The following is a 27,418-nucleotide window of genomic DNA, read 5'->3' as shown; positions in this document are numbered from 1 at the left end:
AATGTGCACCATTTCACTTATTTGGGCCATTTGGGTAAAATATGACATTTGGAGGATTAATGTGCAAGAATGCTAACTTGGAAAGATATTTGGCTGCAAGTGGGGTTATTTGACATTATAATATTGATTTTCCCATTTGTTTGGGCGATGGAGGTTTGCCAAGAGCTTTGTTTAAACAACAATTGCATGTTTTCCTAATGCAAGTGGATGGGAAGACACAGACATTCTGACAGATGATACATGGTGAAAGAGGCTAATTTGCTTCTTTTAATTAATAGTTTTATTACAAGTGGTGAAAACATGTGGTGGAAATGCAAGTTCCCCTTTTAATATTATTTCACAATGCAAGCTGGCCAAGCTTATTTCGGGTAAGTTCATTGTTCTCAGCAAGGGGACTCTTTCAGATCTCTATATAAAGAAGTAGAGACAGAAGGATTATGGACACTCAAACAACCAATCAAATCAACTTACTCAAATCAGCTCCTCAGCTTCCTTGTAGACATTTAGCTTTAGCCAAACATCCTTTACTTTCCTTGTTTATTAGCTCTGCTGCTCACTAATAGTATCGATCTCATTTGTAGTTTATGTACAACACCAATCATTTACTTTCCTCAGTCATTCACACTTCTAGCAACTTGTCATTTACTTGTTATTACATTTCTCCATATAAGTAAAGTCCTTATCTTTAAGGCAAACAAAGAACCTTGATTTGAGCCACTCTCACTCAATGACACAATCTCTTGGTTTGAAGTTGAACTCAGGCACAACCTCAATCATTCAAAACCCGTCTACTAGCGGCATCTAATAGTGGCACGCTCGCACCCGCCAATTTCATGTTTGAGTAAATTCCTGGCATGCCCGCGAGGCCCATGGCGAATTTAGGGAGCAAACATTGAGTCTTCATCATCTTTGCAACTTCACCTGCAACCTATCACTTACCTAATCCTAGATTGAGCTTGATGAGATAGAGGTATAAAGATACATGCTTGTTCAAGGAAATTCAAACCTAGACTTGACGTCTGAAACGAAAAACAAACCAATAATTTGTACTGGAGGTGGAATAGATACAAACATAATGCTGATTACAGCCATTGCGCGCCAGGATATGGTGTTTCCAATAGAATAGAGTAACGAAAACCCACAGCTAAGCAACAACTGTGCACTTACTAAAATTTAGGCTGGTAATTAGAGAAGAGATGTAAGATTGGGAAGTTGTGTTGCACATTATCTTTCACAAGGCTTTCATTATCGTTGTACCAGATCGCAGTGACATTGATCAGCAGGTTGGGGGGTTTGTGATAATTTAGTCCTGCATTATTCGGGTTTTAATATCTAGTTACTGGAGATTGTTTGGTCAGAAGACCTTAGCTGTTTGATTGGACTGCGTGCTCAAGCGAGAATTTACATGACCGACTCTCCATTTATATGCAGTTAGGCATACCAGCAGATTATTCATGGGCAAAAGAAGTAGAATCAAGGGAACCTTTGTATTTCTCGACGTAAAATGAAAGTTTGTGTGCCCTTTGCAGTACTGATTAAATTATTCATAACATACATGGTTTATTTGAAGCACAAATGAAGAGCCTTATTTTTATAGGGAAACATGGATTACAACAAGAAAACCGAAGGGATAATGGCTTTACATAACTAAATATTAAGTTTGAACAACCGATTACTCAGGCAGCGATAGCAGGATCTCAGCCTTGAAGGAAAGCTCGGAACCACTTAACGGAGAGCTTGGGATAGCGTGTGTAGTTACTGAAATCAACAAAGTAAATACCAACTCGATTGAACCCCATGCCCCATTCAATGTCGTCGAATAGAGCCCAACAAAAGTACCCTTTGACATTCACTCCATTCCTGCAATAATTTTTGTTAAGAATGAGGCAATATATTTGTTTCAGTGTCAAATAAAAATATATATCATCACTTACTTAATTGCCTTATTGATTCGATACAAGTGACGAGTAACAAAGGAAATTCGATATGGATCCTCTAGAAGTACTTCAAGTGGAGAGTCATTGTCCTTGTGATCAGAAAGTCCTACAAAGAAAAGGTGTAGAAGATATGTCATCCTTTTTTATTTTTGTTATGCATATTTTGGTTAACAGTATATATACAAGGATTAACTGAAGCATAAGAAATCGAACCATTTTCAGAAATGTAGAGTTTTGGATTTTGATATTTATCCTTTACGTACTCCAACAGCCTCTGCAGCCCTTCCGGCCAATGACTATTGGTCTGCACCATAAGGAAAAATTTAACCACACACTTTCCTCAAACAAAGACAACACCGATGTTTCATTTCTTACAAAACTAGCAAGAACATAGAATCTTAAAAAATTTCTTACCACACCAAGAATTTCTTCATCTTGGATAGCTGAAACAATCAAAACACGATCAACACGACGGAATATTAAAACTATGCTTGATGTTTGATTTTTCTTTTGTCCTTATGTCTCTAGAGAGCAAGATATCTTACCTATTGTTTCGGCCCATTGATCGAAGGAATAACGCAACGCCTCACCTGGAGGAGGAGCCTTATGTTTGGCATATGTTGATGTATAATAATTGATACCAACCAACCCTAAACTCCCATTGAGCAGAACTTTCTCTTGTGCAGAAAAAGTGGGAAGCCTATCCTTCACCCTCTCCTTCATACTTTGAGGATAATCTCCGAATACTAATGGTCCCATAAACCTAATGCACAAATAGTAGCATTACTAATGAAAAAGCGTATCATAAAATGATTAAAACATGCAAGTTCTCATGATCATCAATGATCATGTGATCATGATATTGAATGCTTCTACTTACCATCCGAGGTAGAAGTCAAAAAGTCGTCCTGCTGCGGCTTTATCTTCCTCTGATTGTGTATAGGGCAAAAAATATTGTGAAGCGAGGACGATTCCAACTTCACCCTTTTGTTGTTCCTAGAAGATGACATTCAAACTAATCTTTAGTGATAAGATTAAAAAGTTGAAACAGTTGAATTTATATGAATTTCCTCGAGTCTTCAAGTCTCACTTGATATTTTTCTTTGTAAAGCTTAACCACAGTGGCATGGGCAAGGATAATGTTATGGGCTGCAACGTAAGGTTCTGTTGACGAGTTACCACCAAACTTGCATGGACCGACGGTCTCAAAACATTTCACAGGAGACCCTAATGCACAAAGGGTTGATGGAAGTGAACACCTCCCTGGTGGGGAAATCCCAAGTTCATATCCATATTGAGCAAGAATGTTTGGCTCATTAATTGTGAACCAATGTTTAACTCTGTCTCCAAACTTTTTGAATAAAAGCTCGCTATAGTCTTTAAAGTCATTCCTGGAAAATCGACCATATCATTATTATACATTATGAGATTGATCTTATATTCTTTATTTCTCTTATGAAGTTCATATTTTTCAATTCATGTTTACAAAATGACGTATGCGTGCAAAATGGTTTTCGAAAAAGGCTTACACGAATGAGCGATTCAGTAAGCCTCCATACTTCTCTTCCAGGGCTAGTGGCATGTCAAAGTGATAAATCGTCACGAAAGGTGTGATGCCTGCTTTAGAACGCAGAAAATACATTAAGCCAAACACATACTTAATTCAACTATCCAAGTACATAAAAACTGGTAGCTTTCTCACCATTTTTTATTAGCTCATCGATCAAGCTATTGTAGTGATCAATACCCTCTTGGTTAATTCCGCCACTTAAGCTTCCCTCTGCGTAGGATCCATCAACACCCCATCAGTTTCTTATAAATGATTAAACAAATTTTAAAAAGAACAGAATAAAGAAGAAATGATTTTTACTTGGTAAAATCCTACTCCAGGAGATCGAGAATCTGTAAGAATTTAGTCCAGCGTCCTTGATAAGCTTAATATCCTCCTAAAATTCAGATTAGAGTATATTAGCTTAATTTTTTTAAGAACAAACTGGATTTTTAAGGATATTTTAACCTTTTGCTACTCACCTTATATCTTTTATATCCATCGACTGCCATAGGGAATTTTGTACTGTTTCGAAGTTTTTCTGTAATTGAAATTTGTTAGCTGATCATTATTCCGAATGCAAAAATTATGAAGATAAGATAACTTATTAAGGTTATGTAAACCTGGGAGTGTTTCCATGCGATGATCCCAACCACTTGGTCCTCTCCCTCCTTCTTTAGCTGACCCTTCGCTCTGTGCTCAACATGCATCGATTAATATAACAAAATCGATTTTAACAAAGAAATTTTGAGGCTATATATGCATAACTCATTTTACATGAACCTGTGCAGCAGAAGTGGCGGCTCCAAACATAAAATCGGATGGAAAGTCTAATCGTTTAATTTTCAGTTCTTCAACAAGTTTAGGGTTGCTTAAATTTAACTGAAAGTTGAATCCACCCACTGTCACATTTGCTACAACTCCGTGAACATGATCCCCCACGGACTGATGTTCAGCTCCATTTAAATGTGCTAGTTCTGCAACAACATATCATTGCACGACGAACCACTTAAAATGACCATAAATGGAAAATCTGAGAAAATGTAGAATAAGATGAAGAAAATGAAAAGGGTTAGGGATGATGTTTACCGAGGCCTCGACCTTCCACAGATGAACAGGCTAGCAAAGTGATAAGACAAATGGCAATGAGACCACGAGCCATCTTTGTCAACGAAGAAGATGATGATATTTGAGATGTCCATAGCCACTTTTTATATTAGCAAGCGATAGGATGCTCAGAAACTAACCAGAAGAAAGTTTTGGTTTGGACAGAGAATAGTTTGAAGGCTAAACATAAAGTAGCTTCAACTGTTTGAATTTGTTTTTAGATGCTCGGTTTCAGCCAGCCAAAAATTCGGATGGAACCCAAAAACAGAAAGAAGGAATACCGGCCGGGAAAATTCTTTTCAACAAAAAATACTCTAGAAGATTTTATTGCAATAAGGGCGGAAAACACAAACTCCATATTCATACTTTGATTAATAAATATTCATAAATATTTCACGACGGGTCCCATATTTGTAGTTAATATTGTGGTAATGTTTAAAAACCAAATACTGTTTAGTATTGTTCTTTTACGGTCTACAAAATGTGGTCATAATTCTTAGCATTTGCCTTTGTTGAAATGATAAATGTTTGAGATAAAAACTGTCACATCCCGGGTTCGACTCCGTCGTAACACGATATTGTCTGCTTTGGGCCTCGATCACGTTCTCACGATTTTGTTTCTGGGAACTCACACGAGAACTTTCCAGTGGGTCACCCATCATGGGATTGCTCTCGCGCGAACTCGCTTAACTTCGGAGTTTCGATGAACCTGAAGCCAGTGAGCTCCCAAAAGTTTTCGTGCTAGGTAGAGATGAGAATATACATATAAGGCTTACATGATCCACTCCCATGAGTGATTTGGGATGTCACAATCCACCCACCTTAAGGGCTCGACGTCTTTGTCGGCACACATCCGGCTAGGGATTGGCTCTGATACCAAATTATCACATCCAGGCTCCGGCCCCCACCACATCCCAGGCTCAACTCCACCGTAGCACGATATTGTCCGCTTTAGGCCCCGATCACGCCCTCACGGTTTTGTTTCTGGGAACTCACACCAGAACTTCCCAGTGGGTCACCCATCATGGGATTGCTCTCGCACGAACTCGCTTAACTTCGGAGTTCCGATGGAACCCGAAGCCAGTGAACTCTAAAAAAACCTTATACTAGGTAGAGATGAGAATATACATATAAGGCTTACATGATCTAGTCCCCTGAGCGATATGGGATCTCACAAAAACCCTTTTTATTATTGTATTTTAAAACCATTTAGTACTATGGTTTAGTGATATTTTTTTTTTTTGTAAGTAAGTAAGAGGTCTTAATTATGTACGAATGATTAATCGAGAAATTGAAGTTGACGCGGCAATGGAAGGGCTTATTTATGATATATGGTCCCTTGCTAGTTCTATTGAGCCTGTTGTGTTTGGTTTTACCCATAGGGTGAACAACTATGCAGCACATCAAGTAGCAGCTTACATCTCAAAGGTTGGTGGTAACCATAAATGAAATAAAATCTATCATTCAACTAAAAAAAAAATGACGAGTTTAAAACCAATTTATTCTCACTCTTTTAATGTAATTATATTGTTGTATAAAAAAAATTGTGAAAGAAGAATTAAAACTTGGATGCATAGAAAAAGCACCTACTCTCTAGTCAAGGAATCTATGCCATGTTAGCTCAACACCCTCTAAAATGGAAAGAGATCCTCTCCGAATCTCTTCCATCAAGGCCACCGGATCAAGTGATCCGGGCCTTTAAAATTTCATTCAACGGTAAAAAATTATTATAACTTTTAAGGGATCAAAACAGGTGGGCCGTTGAATAAAATTTCAAAGACCTGGATCACTTGATTCGGTGATCTTGATGGAAGGGATTTATGATATCTAATAATATTTAAGGGTGGATTCAGTTTGTAGTGCCATCTGCGGATAGAAAGATATGGGAAGTTCATTGCTCTCTGTTTTTGTAAAGGAAGTTCAATTTTTAACAATGTGTAGTATTGATTACCCCCACAAAAAAAAAAAAAAAAAAAAAAAAAAGCCCGGTTGTTGAAAGAAGAACTGCAAATCGTGTTGAAAAACAATTAAAAATAAATGGGTTTATTTGTTTGGAGTGAGGTTGGTTCAAATTTTCAATTAAATAATTGTTTGATTACGTGTATGATTGAAGACATATTTATTTTAGCAGGACTTTTTACTCAATTGATTATTCCAAAAAATATGAATGGCTAGATAGATTTAGTCAATAAATCTAACTGCTACAAAAAAAAAAAAAAAAAAAAAAAAAAAAAAAAAAAGAGTTATGCGGCTGCAAATCCCTTTTATTTAATAGCACGGGACATTGTAGCCAATAATATGGCAATGTCTTTGGATTGTAGCAAGTAGTCAGAAAAGTAAGCTAACAATCAGAAGCAAACACGTTTAGGTGTTCTAGATGGGTCATTTGTCTTGAGGATAAAGATGAGGAAACTTTGGACTCCGGACTGGAAAATTTGATCAGTTAACCAAAAATGAGTTCTTTGGGAGGCATAGTAGCCATTCTTTCAAGCCTTCTGTGCGTATTTCTTGTCTTTGTTCTCATCAAGATCCTACACAAACTATGGTGGACTCCGACTCGGATACAAAAGATGATGAAGGCGCAGGGGATCAAAGGTCCCCCTTACAGACTTATCCATGGAAACACCAAAGAAATCTCCGACATGAAAAAGGAAGTCATGCGCAGGCCCAAGAATTTATCTCACGACATAGTTTCTGTAGTTGTACCTCACATACACTCTTGGTCACAGATATATGGTAACAGCTAACAAGTTACATCTCACTTTTAGTTAACTGTAGTTTTCAATTTGTTCCGACATAAATTTTGGTAATTTTTTTGTACGAAATTGTAGGGAAGAATTATCTTCAGTGGCATGGTTCTCTTGCACAGTTGGTCATTACGGAGGAACCTGAGTTATGCAAAGAGATAATGAGTAACAAAGATAAAGCTTATCCGAAAAGAGAGCCCACTACCTTTGTGAAGAAGCTATTAGGAGATGGTCTTGTGACAACAACTGAAGGTGAAAAATGGGGAAAATTGAGGAAGCTTGCTACCCATGCCTTCCATGGAGAATGTTTAAAAGTAAGTTTTTTACAGTTACTGTGGTAAAGATTGCTGAAGCTAAATTTGTTGATAGCATGACAGTATTATTTGTCCAGAGTTTGTTTCCAGATATGGTAGCTAGTGCTGAGACGATGCTTGAAAGGTGGAGAAATTATGAAGAAAAAGAAATTGAGGTGTTTGAAGAGTTCAGGTTGCTCACTTCAGAAGTGATTTCGAGAACAGCATTTGGCAGCAGCTATTTAGAGGGACAGAACATTTTTGAGATGTTGATGAAGTTAGCCTTCCTAGTTTCTAAAAATGCCCTCAAAGTCAGGATTCCTGGCATCAGGTAATCTCAGTTCATTCCACAAATTTTCTTGGAGTGTTACTTGTGTTCTCATGGTTGTTAGTCTTTTTGCTTAATGTTGCAGTAAATTTTTCAAAACCAGTGATGAGATTGAAGCAGAAAAACTTGAGAAAGGTGTATATGCCTCCATAATGGAGATCGTTAAGAAAAGAGAAAAGACGGCAACGAGTGGAGATGAGGACAGCTTTGGGAGCGATTTTCTTGGATTACTTTTGAAGGCTCGTCATGATGCCAATGACGACCAGAGGATTTCGGTGGATGATTTGGTTGACGAGTGCAAGACCTTTTACTTTGCTGGACAAGAAACCACCAATACTTTGCTTGCTTGGACCGTCTTTCTTCTAGCACTCCATACGAATTGGCAAGAGGAAGCAAGAAAGGAGGTCATAGAATTATTTGGGAAACAAACTCCAAATCTCGATGGCATTACCAAACTGAAAACAGTAAGAAAGTCAACCACTAATTAATCAACTGCTTATCTTAAGTGGCAAAATTAAGCTTGAATTAAGATTGGAAGTAATCTTGATTTGGTATCCATTTTTCGTGTTCATGCAGATGAGTATGATCTTCAATGAGTCTCTAAGGTTATATCCCCCTGTTGCTGGTTTTTCAAGGAAAGTTGAAAGGGAAGTTAGACTGGGAAATGTCATTGTTCCTGCTAATGTTGGATTAGTTATCTCAAATATATCATTTCACCACGATCGTCGAATCTGGGGGCAGGACGCACAACTTTTCAAACCAGAGAGATTTGCTGAAGGGGTTGCTAAAGCAACTAACAATAACATAGGTGCATTTGTGCCGTTTGGAATAGGACCACGAAGTTGTGTGGGCTTAAACTTTGCAATCAATGAAGCAAAGATTGCTCTGTCAATGATTCTACAACGCTACTCCTTCACTCTATCCCCAGGTTATGTTCACTTGCCCATTCAGTATGTGACAGTTCGTCCACAACACGGAGTTCAGGTAATGCTTCACCCACTTTGAACTGCAAAGGCGAATGTGGTGCATGAATCTTGCAAAGTATCATCTAATCAACTACTGATTGTATGTATTAGTCAATTATCATTTCATCTTTTTCAAGATATTATTCTGCTTACTTTGGCAGCACTTTTGGATAATCTGTCACAAAGCACTTGATGCTCTCCTCACCCACTGATGTGGGACTCCAATTTTAGCTCAACCAAAGCCACACCAACACGTCATGAGTAAGATATGATTATGAAAGGCCGCCATCCAATACGTGTTATTGAACTAGTGAATGTGAAAATTTGAATCCTTTTACTGTGGAAATTATGATTGTCGTCCTACGTGCTTGGGGTTTAGAGTAAGATGTGCATTACATATACAAGAAAATCTGCAGTGGTCACACCCATGTCAAAAGCCGAGGCATTTTCAAGGCATGTCAACCATTCATTTTATAAACCACTCAGACCAAGATTGATCTGTCAATGATTTTACAACACTATGCGTATGCCTCACACTCCCTCCAGGGGGGTGGCTACGTGCACTTGGCCTTTGTGTATCTTACTAGTAAATTTACGTATTGTTCATTCACATACCCTGCAAATTTACATACTGTTCATCCACAGCACGGATTCGAACTGCAAAAGGCCAGAAATTGATGGCTTTTATATGTGGGGTTGGTAGCTTGTAAGTAGAGCAACCAGGTGATGCACGATGGGACTACCTAAATTCGTCACATACTATTATGTAACGAATTTTCAGTACATTTGCAAGATCCCTTTTTCTTGTAGTGACTAATAACGTTTCCTAGTCTTTGTTTTGGTTTGGTAAAAAGAATCTGCGTGCTTCGAGAACATGAGAATAATATGAGTAGGAATTGTTTTACGTAGAATTAGAGTCTATATTAATTAGAATTCTTTAAATATAGGCTCTTACAACTCTTTATATATATATACACACACTAGCCTCTTGCCACACGCATACGTGTGGCAATTGGCCTTTTTATATATAATAATAGTAAAACATAAAATAGAAGATACATTATTTTTGAAAAGTTAAAAAGTAGGTAAATAATATTCATACAAAAATAAAATTCTAGATAAATTATTGTTGCAAAAGAAAATAGGTAAACTATTATCCTAAAAGGTAAACAATAAAATTATTTTTGTACCTACATTAGTTTTGTAAAAATTAAATAATAGGTATATTATTAGTTTCACAAATTATTCACAGTAGGTAAATTATTAGTTTCACAAATTATACATAGCAGGTAAATAATAGGGGCATTATTAATTTCAACATTTATACACAGTTGGTATTATTATTGCTAAAATTAAACAATAAGTAAATTATTTTTGTAGATGCATTAGTTTTGTACAAATTAAATAATACGTACATTATCATTTTAAAAAATTTATTAATAGATAGACTACTTCACCAAAAAAATATATTTAAATTGACAAATATTGTAGAGATTGAGAAAACTTTCCAAATTAATTCCTATATCAATTAGAAGCAAATTTTATGGAGTGAGAGAAACATGAATCAAGCAAATTAATTACCAAACGTGGAAATCATGAATTCTCATGTTACATGCAATGAATTTAGAATATTAGTGCCTTTTTTAATTTGAAAACTTTAATGAAAATAATTTGGGCCAACTCTTTCTTAACAAAAAATCACCCTAAACTTTTATTAACCAAAAGGGTTTGAGATTTAACCATAAAGACAAAACAATTATATCCTAACCCTACCAACACTAAAAACACGGGCTGATTAAAGCCAACCCCCAATAAAATTATTTTTCCATAACTACCCTAAAGGAGGCTAACCCAAGCCCGCCACCAATCACAATATATGAGAGCAATTGGAAAAAAAAATAAAAAAAATAAAAAAAATAAGACTACTAGTCTATTTATTCATAGTTCTTTTGATACAATTAGACTACTAATCTATTGATCAGGGCATCTTTTGCTAAGTATGTTATTATGCATATGGTCCATAAACTAACATGGTCTTACATCCAAATACAAGATATAATATAATTGAGATACATCTCATAAGTTATTTTAGAGCGTGTCAATTATAGCGTCACGTAGTGTAATCGATTTACTTATGATGATAATGATTAATGACTGTTGACATATAACTTCTATTTTGTAACATAAGTCATAGTAAGTAACTATGAATAAATAACTATATACATGAACTCAACATCAATGAAATAGTATACTATTTAAACCACCACGAAGTTTCTAGTGGTTGGGGACGAAGTTTCTATCCAGGTCAGGCTTTTTCAGAGGTCCTCCATTGAGCTTGCCTAGTCGTACTATAGTATGAGTATGTTAGGCATTCTTATCGCCCAATTTATAATAGGGTTTTTATCACAAATGGTCCATGAAATTGATCCACCTCATCAAGATGGTCCTTGAAATTGAAAATCAATCAATGTGATCCCTAAAATTAGGTGTCGCAAATCAATATGGTTCTTCCATTACAATTATGTCAAAAATTCCGTTATGTGCTGATGTGGCACACAAGTGGGTCCCACAATGTAATCAAATATTGCCATGTGGATTAAAAATATTTAAATAATAATAAAAAAATTATTTTATACAATTAAAAAAAATAAAAAAGAAGATGACTGTTCATCATCTTCTTCCCCTCCTACCTAGCGACTCACCATTAATGGATCGAACCAGAGGCCTCTAGAGGATCGCATCGAGCTTCCTCAGAAGCTTCAGCACCGCTTCCCAAAACCCAACTTCCGCCACCGGTTCTCCTTCTTCGGCTTCAAAGAAACCCAAGCGGAAGAAGAAGAAGAAGAACCTTTTCGAGGTAGCCCAGTTTCTTCCCAATTGGGGATTGGGGTACCAAATGGCTAAGACCCACTGGGTCGGTGTCTCTTACCAGATTATCAATCTTTACAAGGTATTGATTGCTATCAAATTTTCCCAGATTTTGTTGGGTTTTTGGGTAGGAGGGGAAGAAGCTTCTTTTTTTTTTTTTTCCTTTTGTTTTTGTTTTTAATCGTATAAAATAATTTTTATTTATTATTTAAATATTTTTAATCCACATGGCAACATTTAATTACATTGTGGGACCCACTTGTGTGCCACATCAGCACATAACGGAATTTTTGACAGAATTGTGACGGAATGACTACATTGATTTACGACACCCAATTTCAGGGACGACATTGATCAATTTTCAATTTCAAGGACCATCTTGATAAGGTGGGTCAATTTCAGAGACCATTTATGATAAAAAAAAAAAACCCCTTTATAATATGATCCTCCTTAAAAAAAAAAAAAAATTCCCCCTGAGGAGCTAGCTTATTATATGCATATATAGTAGGACAATGGGCAAAGCCTTTATGATGTGACGTAGCTTCCAAATAAAAGGATTAAAAAAAAAAAAACTAGAATTTAAAAAAAAAAGTTATTTGATTGCTATGCACGTTTTCATACTTTGACGACTTTGTGTTGTCGGTAAAGTCAACTTTCTATTATTATCTATTTCGTTTTTTATAAGCATTTTTCACATCTTTGACTTTATGTTCAATCATCTAGTTGATGGCTCGTTTGAATATACTTTTAAAATGATTGAAAGTGTTTTTAGAGAAAATGTTTTTCAGTTCCAAAAGCACTTGAAGTGCTTTCTGCAAGAAGCACCAGTTATATGCTTCTTCTAGGAAGCACTTTAAGTGCTTTTCCAGAATTTACTTACATTTTAACTAAAGATTGGTTTAAGAAATATTTTAACCAAAAGCATTTTCAGTCATTTTAAAAGCACATCCAAACAAGCTCAGTCAGCGTTATAAAATGTGGGGTGTATTATCCACACATTCTTTATTACTTCTCACATATCCTTTTAATTTTCTGCTGTCAGATTGAATGAATTGAAAAATATTAAAGGACAAAAATTAATAAGGTGTGTGCGAGAAGTAAAAATGAATATGTGAATATCACACTCCTAATATGTTCGGGCAAATTTAGTATAGGATTGTATACTAACTATTAAATAAAGTTATAAGATGATTTTTGGTTAAAACTCAAAGTTTTTTTTAGAGCGCTTATCATTAGTTTTTCTTTTTATTTATTTATTTATTTTTGTAAAATCATTAATCCCCTTAAAATCTGGATATAATTAATTGTGCATATTAAACAGGGAAATATGGGTATTTTAGGCAATTGAAAAATGTAAAATGTGGAAAGTCAAACATAATTAATGAATTTACTTATGTTGAATCTAGTCACTGAGTTATATTCGAGTAAAAAGTTTATGTCGAGTTTTTTATGGAGAAATTTGTGTTTGAGGGTTTAGAGTTATATTTTTAGTATTAATTAAATCGAATACTCTCTCCCTTAGTCCGCCCACAACTCTACGAAAACTCCTTTCATTTCAGTCGTCAATGCAAAGCTCCGTCAATTCTCAACCAATGATATTGTCTCGACTGCCAATGTTCGTCTCTCTCTCTCCTCTCTATATCTATTTGCAACTCCCCTACAAATGATTTCTAATGCTCTTGGTTTTATTGGTTTTCCCAACCACGTGGAAGCCCAAGAGAGAGTCCTAGCAGACTCGCTCAAAAAATGAGTCTTGCTAGCATTTTCTTTACAAATTTAATTTCTCTCCTACAAATTGGGAGATTAAATACAAACCTGATTACAAATTAGAATCTGCGCGGGTTCGGAAAGTTAGTTTTGGTATGGAATTTTTCGGAAAGAGATTCCGTACTTGCCTAATTATAAATCATAATCCAAACAAAAAAAGTCACTGTTACAGCACATCCAATGAACATGATGTAAAATACTAATCATTCGGAGAGTTTTTTAGTCAATAAAAAATGTAAAGTGCTCAATTCAATTTATCGTTGAGTTCGATATTTCTCAACCAATTTTTTTTATTGAGACTTCTACTCGAATTGAATTTTTATAACATATAAAAGAATAAAAAGTTAAGTGCCTAAAACCCCTCAACATTTTAGTGTCATTCCAATTTGGTCTTAACTTTTTTTAAGCATTTTAAATAAGTACCCAACCTATTGAAAATGCCACATCTGTTAAGTCTCATTTAATTTTTTTTTTCGTTAAATGTATAGGTGACAACAATGAGTCCCACTTTTTAACTTACTTGGACACTAAAATAATAATAGAAATAACTTAAAAAAAAGACATGAAGTTGAAAACATAAAAAATAAATAAACAAATTCACAAATAAAATGGAAAACAAAATTGAAGATTGGGAAATATCAAGCCCCCGCCACCTCTAAGCTCAACCTACTACCATCGAAACCCCATCACAACCTGTATATTCAAAACCCACCAACGAATTCAGCTTACAGTTCTTCTTTGTGGGTGGTGAAGATGGTGGTGGCCGCATCATGGCAGTCCATACCATTTCAGCAACCTCCACAATCTTCTTCTTGATGTTGGCGGCTTGAGTTGTTGGGTGGAGTTAGTGGTTGTGCATTGGGTTTGAAGGTGGCTTGATGGGGGTGGTGGTGACCATTAGTTAGTGGAGACCATGCTTTTACGACCTTTTTAATAGAGGCGACATTTTTAATAGATTAGATACTATTCTTTTAAGGCTAAATAGTCAAAATGGTCCCTGAGATTTGCATAACTCATCACTTTGGTCCCTAACATTTCAAATCGATAAAAGTGGTCCCTGAGATTGTCCACCATCCATCATTTTGGTCATTCCGTTAAAAACTACGTTAAGTGTCCTGGAGCTCTTGGCCGGAAGTTTGGGCAATTTTCAAAGCTTCGTAACTCAATCATTTCTTAACCAAATTCGACCCATACTATATTAAAATGAAGATAGAAAAGTGTAGAATAAGATTATACCTATTTGGAAGCCTAATGGATGCCAGAGATGGCTAGAAAATAGCCTCAAAGTTGACTGGTCCAAGGGAAAATTGGAAAACTCGCCGGAAACTGGGTAAACTTTAAACGTTCATAACTTTTTCAATACTCAACGAAATCAAGTGATTTAAAAACAAAAATCATACTTCTAGATGAGACGAAGAGAATAGTACATTTTTAGACAGCTAAATAGACTTGGTTTGGCCGGCAAATGGCTCGAAAGTGGCTAATTTGAGACTAAAACAGCCACTTTCGAACCGTTTTCCGGCAAAAAAATGGTGATTTAGCCATCTAAAAAGGTACCATTCTATTCGTCTCGTCGAGAAATATGATTTTCGTTTTTGAATCACTTGATTTCGTTGAGTATTGAAGAAGTTATGAACATTTAAAGTTTACCAGTTTCAAGTGCATTTTCCAGTTTTCCTTCGGACCAGTCAACTTTGAGGCTATTTTCTGGCTATCTCTGGCAGCCATTAGGCTTCCAAATAGGTATAATCTTATTCTACACTTTCCTATCTTCATTTTGATATATTATAGGTCGAATTTGGTTAAGAAACGATTAAGTTACGAAGGTTTGTAAATTGTCCAAACTTCCGACAAAGAGCTCCGGGACACTTAACGGAGTTTTTAACGGAAGAACCAAAATGATGGATGGTGGACAATCTCAGGGACCACTTTATCGATTTGAAATGTTATGGACCAAAGTGATGAGTTATGCAAATCTCAAGGACCATTTTGGCTATTTAGCCTTCTTTTAATGTTTAAAAATGTTGAGACCAATTTGAAATGACAATAAAATATTGATGAGTTTTGGATACTTAATCCAAGAATAAACTTCGTTAATTTGAGAAATTGGGACTGAATGAACTTCGTTAATTGGGTCTAAATTTTTTTCTTATCATTCCAGCTACAACATATAGGCTCCAGTGGAAGTAGCAGAACTCCAATTATCCAAGGGAGGCAGATTGTCTGCCCTCCCTTTCCCATGCCCTTCCCATCCCCTCCTATTTGTGCGGTCACGGTTAAGCCACGTCAACATTTTATATTAATTTTTTAATAGAGATAATAAAACATAAAACAATATGAATATAAAATGTTGACGTGTCTTAACTGTGATCGCACAAATAGAAGGGGATGGGAAGGATATGGGAAAAAGAGGGCAGACAATCTGCCTCCTTATCCAAGAGGGTTCGAGTCAGATTGTTGCTTATGGGAGAGGAGGTAGGAGCTCACAACGAATGGGAGATTTCTCCATGGCATTGGCTTTTGCACTCGAAAATGCTCGGGACGGCGGATATATCTACCACGAGTTCAATGCTAGGATTTTTAAGTCAAATTGGGAGGGGAGCCGTGGAGCTCAGCAGGATGGAAAGACGTTCAAAATCAAAAAGCAACCCACCATTTCTAATAAAATTACAGTAAATGGAGTCTTTGTTAATAGGTGTTAGATGTTGTATCACAAAAAGTCTTATTGTAATTAGCAAATCATTTGTCACATATTTTATTTTACTTTTTTTGTTTTTACAAAAATGTTTAGGGTGAGGAGGCGATGCTATTCCATCTACAGTATACCATAAGCTTCTTTGAAGATTTAGAGAGGGGGTTTTAGGTTTTTTGTTTTTGTTTTTACAGATTGTCCATCAAAATGGCCAGGTTTCGAAACTAGAATCTAGATCTTTGTCCTTATCAATTCAACAACCCTTATTGGCTATTTTATAATATTTAAATAATATTTAGACGTGAGATTCTTCCCTTTTTCAACTGTGGAAAAAAATGCGTTGTCCTTTTTTCGACTTTTAGTTGTGATCACATTTGCAAGATTAATTAATAGTCTTGTGGCATAAAATAAAAGAAAAATTAGTATGCGGTCCCTAGTTTATAATGTTTATTAATTAAGAACTTATTAGTTGAATTACATGTAAGTTACATAATTTTATAATAAAAATTAGTAATTGGTTTAGAGTTTTAATACTCACACCCTTATTAAATTACTAATTAATTTTCAATTCAAACATTTCCAAAATATAAAAAATAAAAATAGAATAAGTTTGTACCATTAAATTTTTATAAAAAATTGATATGTACCCATTCTTAAATATACCAATTTGTTATATGAAAACTGTACCCTTTTTAATATAAAGTGTACCCATTTTTTATTTATATAAAATTCATTCAATCTTTTCTCTAATCTATTTTTAGACTTATATGGGTACATTCTATTTTGTTGATTTGAGACTGTATCTATGTCAAGTTCAATAGAAGAAATTTAATCATGTTATTAAGCCTAATATCTTCTTCTTCTTTTTTTCTTTTTTGTGTTTTTGAAAAATGTACCCATGTTTTGGTACAATAATTTTTTGGTTAGTTTTTTTATGAACGTATCCATGTGTGTGTACACACACACACACAAAATATACTGGAGAGTATAATTTATCTTTAATATTTTTAATCCCATAAATTTTTGGGTTTTATTTTAAATCTCATTAATATAAATAATACAAATTTCATTTTTAAGTTAAAAATATAATAACCTACATAGAAATACATTATTACATTAATGTCAGAGATTTCAATAAAAAACAAAAAACCACAAAGATTTCAGTCAAAGAACATTGGTAGTTAGGGGAGACCGCATCCAAAGTGTACCTAAAATAAAATATAAAAAAATAACATAGAATCTTGTCCGTACTCTAAAATAATAAATTAATTTTTTTAGCATGACAAATTAATTTTTAAAGTAAGTTTAATTAGTTGATTAATGTTCTTCTTTCTTTAAATATCAACTTCTGTTTTCTGAAAACCCCAGAAGTATTCCGGAGCTAAAGATATCAACCAGCCAAACATGGAATCCACCCAGAACAAGCCGCATGTGGCAGTCTTAGCAAGTCCCTAGTTTTAATCTTTATTGATTAAGACCTTATTAGTTTTTAGATTTTGATCAAAATCCCTATCATTAATATATTAATGAATTACATGTAAGTTACATAATTTTATAATAAAAATTAGTAATTGATTTAGAGTTTTAATATTCACACCCTTATTAAATTCCTAATTAATTTTCAATTCAAACATTTCCAAAATATAAAAAATAAAATTAGAATAAGTTTTTACCCATTAAATTTGTATAAAAAATTGATATGTACCCATTCTTAAATATATCAATTTGTTATATGAAAACTGTACCCTTTTTTAATATAAAATGTACCCATTTTTTTTTATATAAAATTCATTCAATCTTTTCTCTAATCTATTTTTAAACTTATATGGGTACATTCTATTTTGTTGATTTGAAAATGTACCTATGTCAAGTTTAATAGAAGAAATTTAATAATGTTATTAAGCCTAATATCTTCTTCTTTTTTTTCTTTTTCTTTTTTGTGTTTTTGAAAAAATGTACCCATGTTTTGGCACAATAGTTTTTTGGTTAGTTTTTTTATGAACATACCCATGTGTGACACACACACACAATATACTGGAGAGTATAATTTATCTTTAATATTTTTAATCCCATAAATTTTTGGGTTTTATTTTAAATCTCATTAATATAAATAATACAAATTTCATTTTTAAGTTAAAAATATAATAACTTACATAGAAATTCATTATTACATTAATGTTAGAGACTTCAATAAAAAACTAAAAACCACAAAGATTTCAATCAAATAATATTGGTAATTAGGAGAAATCGCATCTAAAATGTACCTAAAATAAAATATAAAACAATATCACAGAATCCTGTCAGTAGGTTGTCGTACTCTAAAATAATAAATTAATTTTTTTAGCATAACAAATTAATTTTTAAAGTAAGTTTAATTAGTTGATTAATGTTCTTCTTTCTTTAAATATCAACTTCTGTTTTCTGAAAACCCCATAAGTATTCTGGAGCTAAAGATATCAACCAGCCAAACATGGAGTCCACCCAGAACAAGCCGCATGTGGTAGTCTTAGCAAGCCCAGGGATGGGCCACGTCACCCCACTCCTCGAGCTAGCCAAACGACTTGTCGTTGACCACGGCTTCCATGTCACCTTCCTTTCCATCACCACCGACGCACCACCCGCCCAGCTCCAGCTCCTTAGCAACCCCTCTATCCCTTCCGACCTCCATGTCGTCAGCCTCCCCAACGTCGACGTGTCCCAACAAGCCAACAATGTCTCAGTTCGCATCGTTCTCGTGATCCAAGAAACCCTAAAGTCTCTGACATTTGTCCTGAAAAACTTACAACCTCCGATCAAAATTTTCGTCTTCGATCCTTTCCGCACTATAGCACATGATGTCGCTGCCGACCTCTCCATCCTCACATACCTTTTCCTGACGTCTTCGGCTTCGTTTCTGGCGTTGGCCATGTTCTTCCCCACGATCAACGCCGTGGTCAACGGCGATCATTCAAAAATAGCCAAGGAGATTCTTGTCCCCGACTGCAAGCCCCTGTTGCTTGACGATCTTATCCCTGGAGTTTTAATGCCTGAATTATTACTTATGTCCAACAGATTGCCGATCGTGAATGGCGTTTTGGAAAATACGTGGGAAGAACTCGAGCCGGTGACGCTTCATTCCATTAGAGAAAGCCCTTTCTTTCTTGGTCTGCCAACGCCCCCGGTTTATCCCATTGGGCCGTTGACCAAAGAAAGCGAACTGGTAACATCAACATTGGAATCTTTGAAGTTGGTGAAGTGGCTGGACCAGCAGCCGGCCTGTTCAGTTGTGTACGTGACCTTCGGTAGCGAATGGACTTTGTCGGGGAAACAGATGAGTGAACTGGCGTTGGGATTGGAGCTAAGCCAAAAACGATTCGTTTGGGTGGCGCGGCCTCCGAATGAGGCTAGCGTGTCGGGGAACTTTTTTAAGGCCAGTTTCAACGCGGACGATCCGGCGTCGTATTTGCCGAAAGGGTTTTTGGATAGGACGCGAGAGAGAGGGTTGGTGACGTCCTCGTGGGCCCCGCAAGTGGCGGTTCTGAGTCATCAGTTTGTGGCTGGATTTGTGACCACTGCGGGTGGAATTCGGTGTTGGAGAGCGTATTGCATGGGGTGGTGATGATTGCGTGGCCGCTGTACGCTGAGCAAATGATGAATGCGAGGTTTTTGGTGGATGCGGGAGTGGCGGTGTGGCCGGAGGCGGAGGAGGATGATGGGAAGAGAGTGGTGGGGCGTTGCGAGGTGGAGGGGGTGGTGAGGACGATTTTGGATAAGGAGGAAGGAGAAGGGTTGAGGCGGAGGGTAAGGGAGCTTCAAGGCACTGCCATGAAAGCATTGGAAGTAGGTGGGCCATCCAATGGATCGCTCGATCGTCTAGCGAAGGAGTGGCGGGAGTCTTAGCGCTTCGAATAATTTGATGGGTGTAAAAATTTATAAACTTAACAATTGTTACTGGCATGTTAAGTTTTAAATCGTTATAGTTAGATTGATAAAATCGTTCAGGTCTAGCGAAATGTTAATAAATATACAAAACTTACATGTAGAAGTTTGAGATTTCTTGTAATGTTTAATGCATGCATTAGTGTGAAACTTTATGGGATTATCTTTTTCAAAGTTAGGGAAACCAAATTTTTAAACCAAATTTGTAAACCAAATGATGCAGTGGTTCATGATTGAATTATTACTTAAGTGTTGATTAATATGCTTATTTCCTGTTGGTTACACATTACTTGGTTTGCTAAATTGGTTTAAGAATTTGGTCTCCTTAGTATTATCCTTTTTCTCATCACTTTCAAGTGAGGGTGATGCTCATCACCCTATTTATCACAATTAGATGAGTTTAAATTTCTAGATATATGTAGCGGATAGACACAAATCTTAAAATTTAAACTCATTCAACAGTAATAAGTAGGGTGGTGAGCAAAAATGCACCCACACTTTATAAGCCAACAAAAATAAAGTGTACAATTTGTAACACAAATAAATGTTAAACTTTCATTACTCTTCATAACACACTAGAATTAGGATAATACTTGCATTCTTCGCATGGGGGAATGCACATATTCCACAATTCTCCAATAATGAATCTTCACCGTATAAACTTCGTAATCAGAACCGTTTAATTTATTAATCTTCATTTGAAAATCATTTGCTAAAAATTTATTTGAATTAGAGATCATTTATGTTAGATCCCACATCGTCCAGGGAAGTGGATCCTCTATGCCTTATATGTACATATCCACCTCCTTTAGCACGAGGCATTGTGGGAGCTCACTGGCTTCGGGTTATGTAGGAACTCCGAAGTTAAGTGAGAATGGGCCAAAGCATTTTCAGGATGGGTGACCTACTGGGAAGTTCTGCTCGTGTGAGTTCCCAGAAACAAAACCGTGAGGGCATGATCGGGGTCCATAGCAGACAATATCGTGCTATGGCGGAGTCGAGCCAGGGATGTGGTGGAGCTCGGGTAGGGATGTGACAATTTGATATCAGAGCCAATCACTGGCCGGAAGTGTGCTGACGAGGACGTCAGACCCCTAAGGGGGGGTGGATTGTTAGATCCCACATCGCCCAGGGGAGTGGATCTTCTATGCCTTATGTGTACATGCCCACCTCCTTTAGCAAGAGGCCTTTTGGGAGCTCACCAGCTTCGAGTTCTGTAGGAACTCCGAAGTTAAGCGAGAATGGGCCAGAGCATTCCTAGGATGGGTGACCCACTGGGAAGTTCTGTTCGTGTGAGTTCCCAGAAACAAAATCGTGAGGGCATAGTCGAGGCCCAAAACGGACAATCTTGTGCTACGGCGGAGTCGAGCCCAGGATGTAGTGGAGCCCGGTCAGGATGTGATAGTTTAGTCATCCAAATTTATACAACAAATCGATGGTGTGAGTACCAAGTAACATAATTATGATGAACCGTCCAACTATTGACACATTTGGATGACTAAACAATCTCCGATTCTAATAATTCTTTTATAGGAATGATCTTCAAATGAAGATGTATAAATTGAACAATGTCGATTATAAAATTTATATAGAAAACTAGATTTTAATCCTTAAATAAGATGAAGTTTAGAAAAAAATATCTCATACAAGATTTACAAGATTAAAAATTAATTTTAATCCCTAGACTCTATTTAATATCAGGATATGCATTCAATGTCTTTTTTTATTTATTTATAGTTTTATGGTGTCCACGAATTACATTATATGAAAAGTACTGTAAATTTTATCCCCCTATTATGATCTTCAATGAGTCCCTAAGGTTATATCCCCCTGTTGCTGGTTTTGTAAGGGAAGTTAGACTGGGAAATGTCATTGTTCCTGCTAATGGTGCATTAATTATCTCAATTGTCTATCATTTCACCACGATCCTCGAATCTGGGGACAGGACGCACAACTTTTCAAACCAGAGAGATTGCGGAAGGCGTTGCTAAAGCAACGAACAATAATGTAGGTGCATTTGTGCTGTTTGGATTAGGACCTCGAAGTTGTGTGGGCTTAAACTTGCAATCAATGAAGCAAAGATTGTTCTGCCAATGATTCTACAACGCTACTCCTTCACTCTATCCCCAGGTTATGTTCACTTGCCCATTCAGTATGTGATATTAACGACTATAGTGTAAAAGATAGGACATAGAAGTATTAGTTTGTAAATGTTTCTACAGTCTGTTAGAGTCTATTGTTAGTATTGTTCGGACAGTTAGGATCAGTTATAAGTGAGCTGTCAATCATCTGTGTGGTGATGTAAATGTATAAATACTAGGTTGTAATCGTATTAACTCAAGATATGAAAAGATAATTTTCTTATCATGTGACACTGACAGTTCGTCCACAACACGAGTTCAGGTAATGCTTCACCCACTTTGAACTGCAAAGGGAATGTGGCGCATAAATCTAGCAAAATTTGTATCATCTGATCAACTACCCATCGTATGTATTAGTCAATTATCATGTCAACTTTTTGAAGGTTTTATTCTGCTTTACTTTGGCAGCACTTTTGGATAATCTGTCACAAATTTTTGTTTTTTTCTTTTGGTTTTGTTATAAAGAATCCATCAAGAAAATGCAAACGTACCCGACGGTCCCGACCGATGATTAGGAATTGTTTATGTGGAATATGGAAAGTGTTGGATTTTTCCGGCCAATAGCGGATTTTTTAGTGGGCAAAAGAAGTAGAATCAAAAGAATCTTTCTACTTCTCGATGTAAAATGAAAGCTTGTGTGCCCTCTGCAGTACTGATTACATTATTAGTAATATATATGGTTTCCTTGAAGCATAAATCAATAGCCTTATTTTTCCTAGAGAAACTTGAATTACAACAAGAAACCGAAAGGATAATGGCTTTACATGACTAAATATCAAGTTTGAACAACCGATTACTCAGGCACTAGCTATAGCAGGAGCTCAGCCTTGAAGGAAAGCTCGGAACCACTTAACGGAGAGCTTGGGGTAGCACGTGTAGTTATTGAAATCAACAAAGTAAATACCAACTCGATTGAACCCCATGCCCCATTCAATGTCGTCGAATAGAGCCCAACAAAAGTACCCTTTGCCATTCACCCTATTCCTGCAATAATTTTTGTTAAGAATGAGGCATTATATTTGTTTTAGTGTCAAATAAAAATATATATCATCACTTACTGAATTGCCTTATTGATTCGATACAAGTGACGAGTAACAAAGGAAATTCGATATGGATCCTCTAGAAGTACTTCAAGTGGAGAGCCATTGTCCTTGTGGTCAGCAAGTCATACAAAGAAAAGGTGTAGAAGATATAATGCCATCCTTTTTTATTTGGAAACTTTAACGAAAAACTCCCGGTACTGTTCATTTTAACGAAAAACCACATTTTTATATTAAAAAGTCAATCATGGTACTATTCACTTACCCTTTATTTTGTCCTTATTGTTCAAATTCAAAGTTTTCAAGCTCTTTTCATTAGTTTTCCTTTTTTATTTTTGTTATGCATATTTTGATTAACAGTATATATACAAGGATTAACTGAAGCATAAGAAATCGAACCATTTTCAGAAATGTAGACTTTTGGATTTTGATATTTATCCTTTACGTACTCCAACAGCTTCTGAAGCCCTTCCGGCCAATGATTACCGGTTTGCACCATAAGGAAAAAATTAACCACACATTTTCCTCAAACAAAGCCGACAACACCAATGTTTCATTTCTTACCAAGAGCATAGAATTTTAAAAAGTTTCTTACCACACCAAGAATTTCTTCATCTTTGATAACTGCAACAATAGGAAAACGATCAACACGACGGAATATCAAAACTATGCTTGATGTTTGATTTTTCTTTTGTCCTTATGGTTCTAGAGAGCAAGATATCTTACCTATTGTTTCGGTCCATGTATCGAAGGAGTAACGCAACACCTCACCTGGAGGAGGAGCCTTATGTTTGGCATATGTTGATGTATAATAATTGATTCCAACCAAACCTAAACTCCCATTGAGCAGAACTTTCTCTTCTGCTGAAAAAGTGGGAAGCCTCTCCTTCACCCTCTCTTATGTAAATTTAAACTAACCTAAATAATAGATTAATCTAAACCAAATTAAACTCGCAAGCGCACGAATCAATTGTAGAAATAAATGCAAATACGAGGTCGATCCCACATCGATTGCTTTTAATGCCAATTCAACCAGTTGATTACGTGAAACTTAACTTAACTAGTGAACGAATGATTGATTAATTGATTATGAAGAATAATTAAAACTTCAACTTGAAATTAGACTAAGAATATGAATAACGCAAACACGCAACAAATGAAAGTTTAAAAGAAATTAATGTGATGAAAGCCTAAGGTCATGAATCCACCAATAACAATCATATTCCCTTTTCTTCGAGCCGATTACTATTCATTTACCATGCCAATGTTTAAGGTTGTTTTTGCTAAAGTATGAATTAATCCTTGGTCAGGCATCAACTCGTGTGTCTATACGTGAAAAGTATATCCTATTGGTTAGGCATATAGTTAAACACATAAAAACCCATTAAGCACTGAAGAATTATGTCAACCAAGTAGGACTAGTTTGATATTGGTCATCCTCACTAGTTAGTCCACTCTTATTAATCTTAGTTCCAATAAACCTAATTGATATTGGTTATCCTCTCAGATTTATCTAAATATCTAGAACCAAGTTCACAATGATGGCCAGTCACGCGAACATTAGAAACTAGAATTGATTAAGCACAAAGATTAAGAACTAAACATGGCATGTAATCAGATAATAATCAACAAGATACTTCGGAAATAATCATGTCATGGCTTCATCATCAACTTTAGAAAAATAGTTTAGTTACACATAGTAATAATAAAAATCACAAAAGAAATCATGGAAAAAGATAAAACCCGGAAAAGAATGGTAAGAACACGCTAAACGGCCCTCCTTCACTTTGGACGAATTCCCTTGTGTGTATCTCGTTCCCCCATCAAGATAGCCTTTTGTACTCTAGTTTTTCTAATAAAATCCTAAAAAGTATGATAAAAACTATCCTAAATGAAAACAAACTCCTAAGTAATTAATGAAACAAACTAGGAAAGAGTCCTTCTTGACTTGGGAAACACGGCATCTGTCTTGCACGCCAGATTTGGAGTCGATTTATCTTCTGAAAAATTCTGTAAAAATATGGGAAACTTAGCTTGATCTCTTATCTTTTCAAGCATATGTCGCACGCCACTATGAAAAAACTGGAAAGCCTTCAAATCATCATTCTCCCACAGCTGAGCAGTTCTGACGGGAAAGTTACTTCTGCGGGATTGATTTGTAAAACTGGAATATTTGACTCCATGAAAAATTACGAAACTTGGACACAATGATCTTCCACCTCTTAGCTTCCTTCTCCAATTGTCCTTGCATCAAAACTCCTCCGGAAAGTCGAATTATCATCAAAAATGTCCTGCATGCGCAGATTGGCTGAAACAGAGAAAAGAAAAGTAATAAGGCTCTTTTAAGACCAATTCCTTAACAAAACTTAGAGAGAATTAACCTGAAAATGTGATAAATAATGCACCTATCAAATACCCCCAAACTAAACTTTTGCTAGTCCTCGAGCAAAACAAAATAAAAGACAAGGAAAACAATAGACCTTCCATAAATTAGCCTCAAAGCAATCCAGAGATGGTCACCAAACTTAAGAGAATTAAACATTTTTCAAAATCAAATTAACCAAACCTTACACAACACTCTCAAGCATAAGGAGTGACATAACCAATATCAATATAAGTTACTTAGCCTGAATAGGTATATGCAAACCAAAGCTTCCACTTCAAATCCTCTACCATGAATATCACTCACAAAGGAATCACACATTAAAGGGCAAAGTGTTTCACTCAAATCATGATATGCAAAATAAAACCCCATAAGCTTGCTCTTCATATCGTCTCTCCACTAATGTAAATCAATGCAACACCGAGGATCAAAGGTCTTTACAAGGGTTATAACATTAGGCTAGGGTAAGAGCTATCAAAGAATGGATAGGGAAAAACTAACACTTAAGAAATACCAAGATATCCTTATCATGTATTTTTGGTCGGTCCTCTTTGAAACTTAGATCTTCTATTATTGGTGTCCAGGACTCATGATGTAAGAATGGAACAATTTCAAACTCTTCTTTTCTAATTTCTTTTTTTTTTCTTCTCTTTTTTTTTCGGAAATAAAAATAATACTATACATGGTACCTCGGTACACGCCATATCTTTGATGTAAAACCCAACCTTTTCTTCATTGACGTCCCCTTGGTATTCCTTAAGCTATAGGGAATGGCTAATATAGGCTAAATGGGTAGGGATGAATGGGGGTGATGAAAGAAAATGCTCAAGTGTTTGGCTTCAAAAGGGTAACTAGGGATAATATAACATAAAAGGTTGGTTAGAAAGGCTCAAATGATCCAAAAATGGCCTAAATCATCTCCCTAATGTTGCATGACTTCGGATTTCGCCTCAAGAGATATTGAAGCAAGTTCTAGTGAATGTTAATGCAATCATGAAACTTACAAGAAAGAATATGCAAGAGGCTCAAAATCTTACAAGGGTTCAATAAGTTTTCACTTAAAATCCACATATAATTCTCTAAGTAGGAGAATATCTTACTGACATTGGTTATTGGTATAAAATAAACTTGATAATTGTAAGAATCAGATTAACCATATCAAGCAATTGAATTTTCACATAAAAAGAACAAATTCAAATAAGTTTGTGACCTAGAAGAAAGCAAATTATTATCATTGACTTATGGAATGTCTAACAAAACGACTCAAGAAAAATAAAATCTTTTTTTTTTTTTGAATTTTTGGCGCTTTTTATTTTTTATATTTTTTTTATAACATTAAGACTTGAATAGAACAACAAAACATAGAACAAATAAATAGAGGAAACGAACATATGCCAATAGAGGTTGCAAACAGCACGGTGCAAATATGATAATACCATAGGCAATTTCGACCTTCAGATAGAAAAATCCGATTTTCAAAGTCTTTATATGGTTGGAAAGAGAACAAAAAATTGAAGAACACTGCGCGGACAAAAGGTTAAAATTCCTTCCCAATTAAAACAGTTTTAAGCAAACATTGACAGCATGAACACAGAACGAAAACAGAACACAGAAACATAGATCGAAATCCTCCCCCAAACTGAAAACAAACATGGTCCTCAATGTTTAAAACAAAGAAAACAG

The 27,418-nt window shown here is 35.7% G+C and overlaps 1 protein-coding gene and 2 pseudogenes across 1 annotated transcript; 2 read left to right on the top strand and 1 right to left on the bottom strand.

Annotated features, from left to right (window-relative positions):
* Nucleotides 1-1,569: 1,569 nt before the first annotated feature.
* LOC126627144 (beta-glucosidase 13-like) lies at nt 1,570-4,648 on the bottom strand. Its single transcript, XM_050296565.1, has 14 exons — nt 4,576-4,648; nt 4,270-4,463; nt 4,110-4,179; nt 3,969-4,027; nt 3,808-3,883; nt 3,640-3,717; nt 3,467-3,554; nt 3,028-3,328; nt 2,818-2,933; nt 2,483-2,700; nt 2,352-2,380; nt 2,151-2,241; nt 1,935-2,043; nt 1,570-1,860 (listed from the first exon to the last, which is right to left on the bottom strand). The coding sequence occupies exons 1-14, from the start codon at nt 4,646-4,648 to the stop codon at nt 1,698-1,700; spliced, it is 1,665 nt and encodes a 554-aa protein (XP_050152522.1). The 3' UTR covers nt 1,570-1,697.
* Nucleotides 4,649-6,951: 2,303 nt separating this feature from the next.
* LOC126625751 (cytochrome P450 CYP749A22-like) lies at nt 6,952-9,442 on the top strand (annotated as a pseudogene).
* A 9,851-nt stretch (nt 9,443-19,293) lies between these two features.
* On the top strand, nt 19,294-20,132 carry LOC126625754 (anthocyanidin 3-O-glucosyltransferase 5-like; annotated as a pseudogene).
* Nucleotides 20,133-27,418: the final 7,286 nt, after the last annotated feature.

The sequence above is a fragment of the Malus sylvestris genome, chromosome 6 (assembly GCF_916048215.2).
Source record: "Malus sylvestris chromosome 6, drMalSylv7.2, whole genome shotgun sequence".
Classification (NCBI taxonomy): domain Eukaryota; kingdom Viridiplantae; phylum Streptophyta; class Magnoliopsida; order Rosales; family Rosaceae; genus Malus; species Malus sylvestris.
This window is presented reverse-complemented; position numbering and strand designations above follow the sequence as displayed.

What these genes read in the sequence shown, in the direction of transcription:
- LOC126627144 (XM_050296565.1), bottom strand. Translation starts at nt 4,648, where the DNA reads ATGGCTCGTGGTCTCATTGCCATTTGTCTTATCACTTTGCTAGCCTGT. An exon ending in TGTGGAAGGTCGAGGCCTCG is followed by an intron (nt 4,464 to 4,575) that starts GTAAACATCATC and finishes ATGTTGTTGCAG; the next exon opens with AACTAGCACATTTAAATGGA. An exon ending in TTACTGAATCGCTCATTCGT is followed by an intron (nt 3,329 to 3,466) that starts GTAAGCCTTTTT and finishes TCGATTTTCCAG; the next exon opens with GAATGACTTTAAAGACTATA.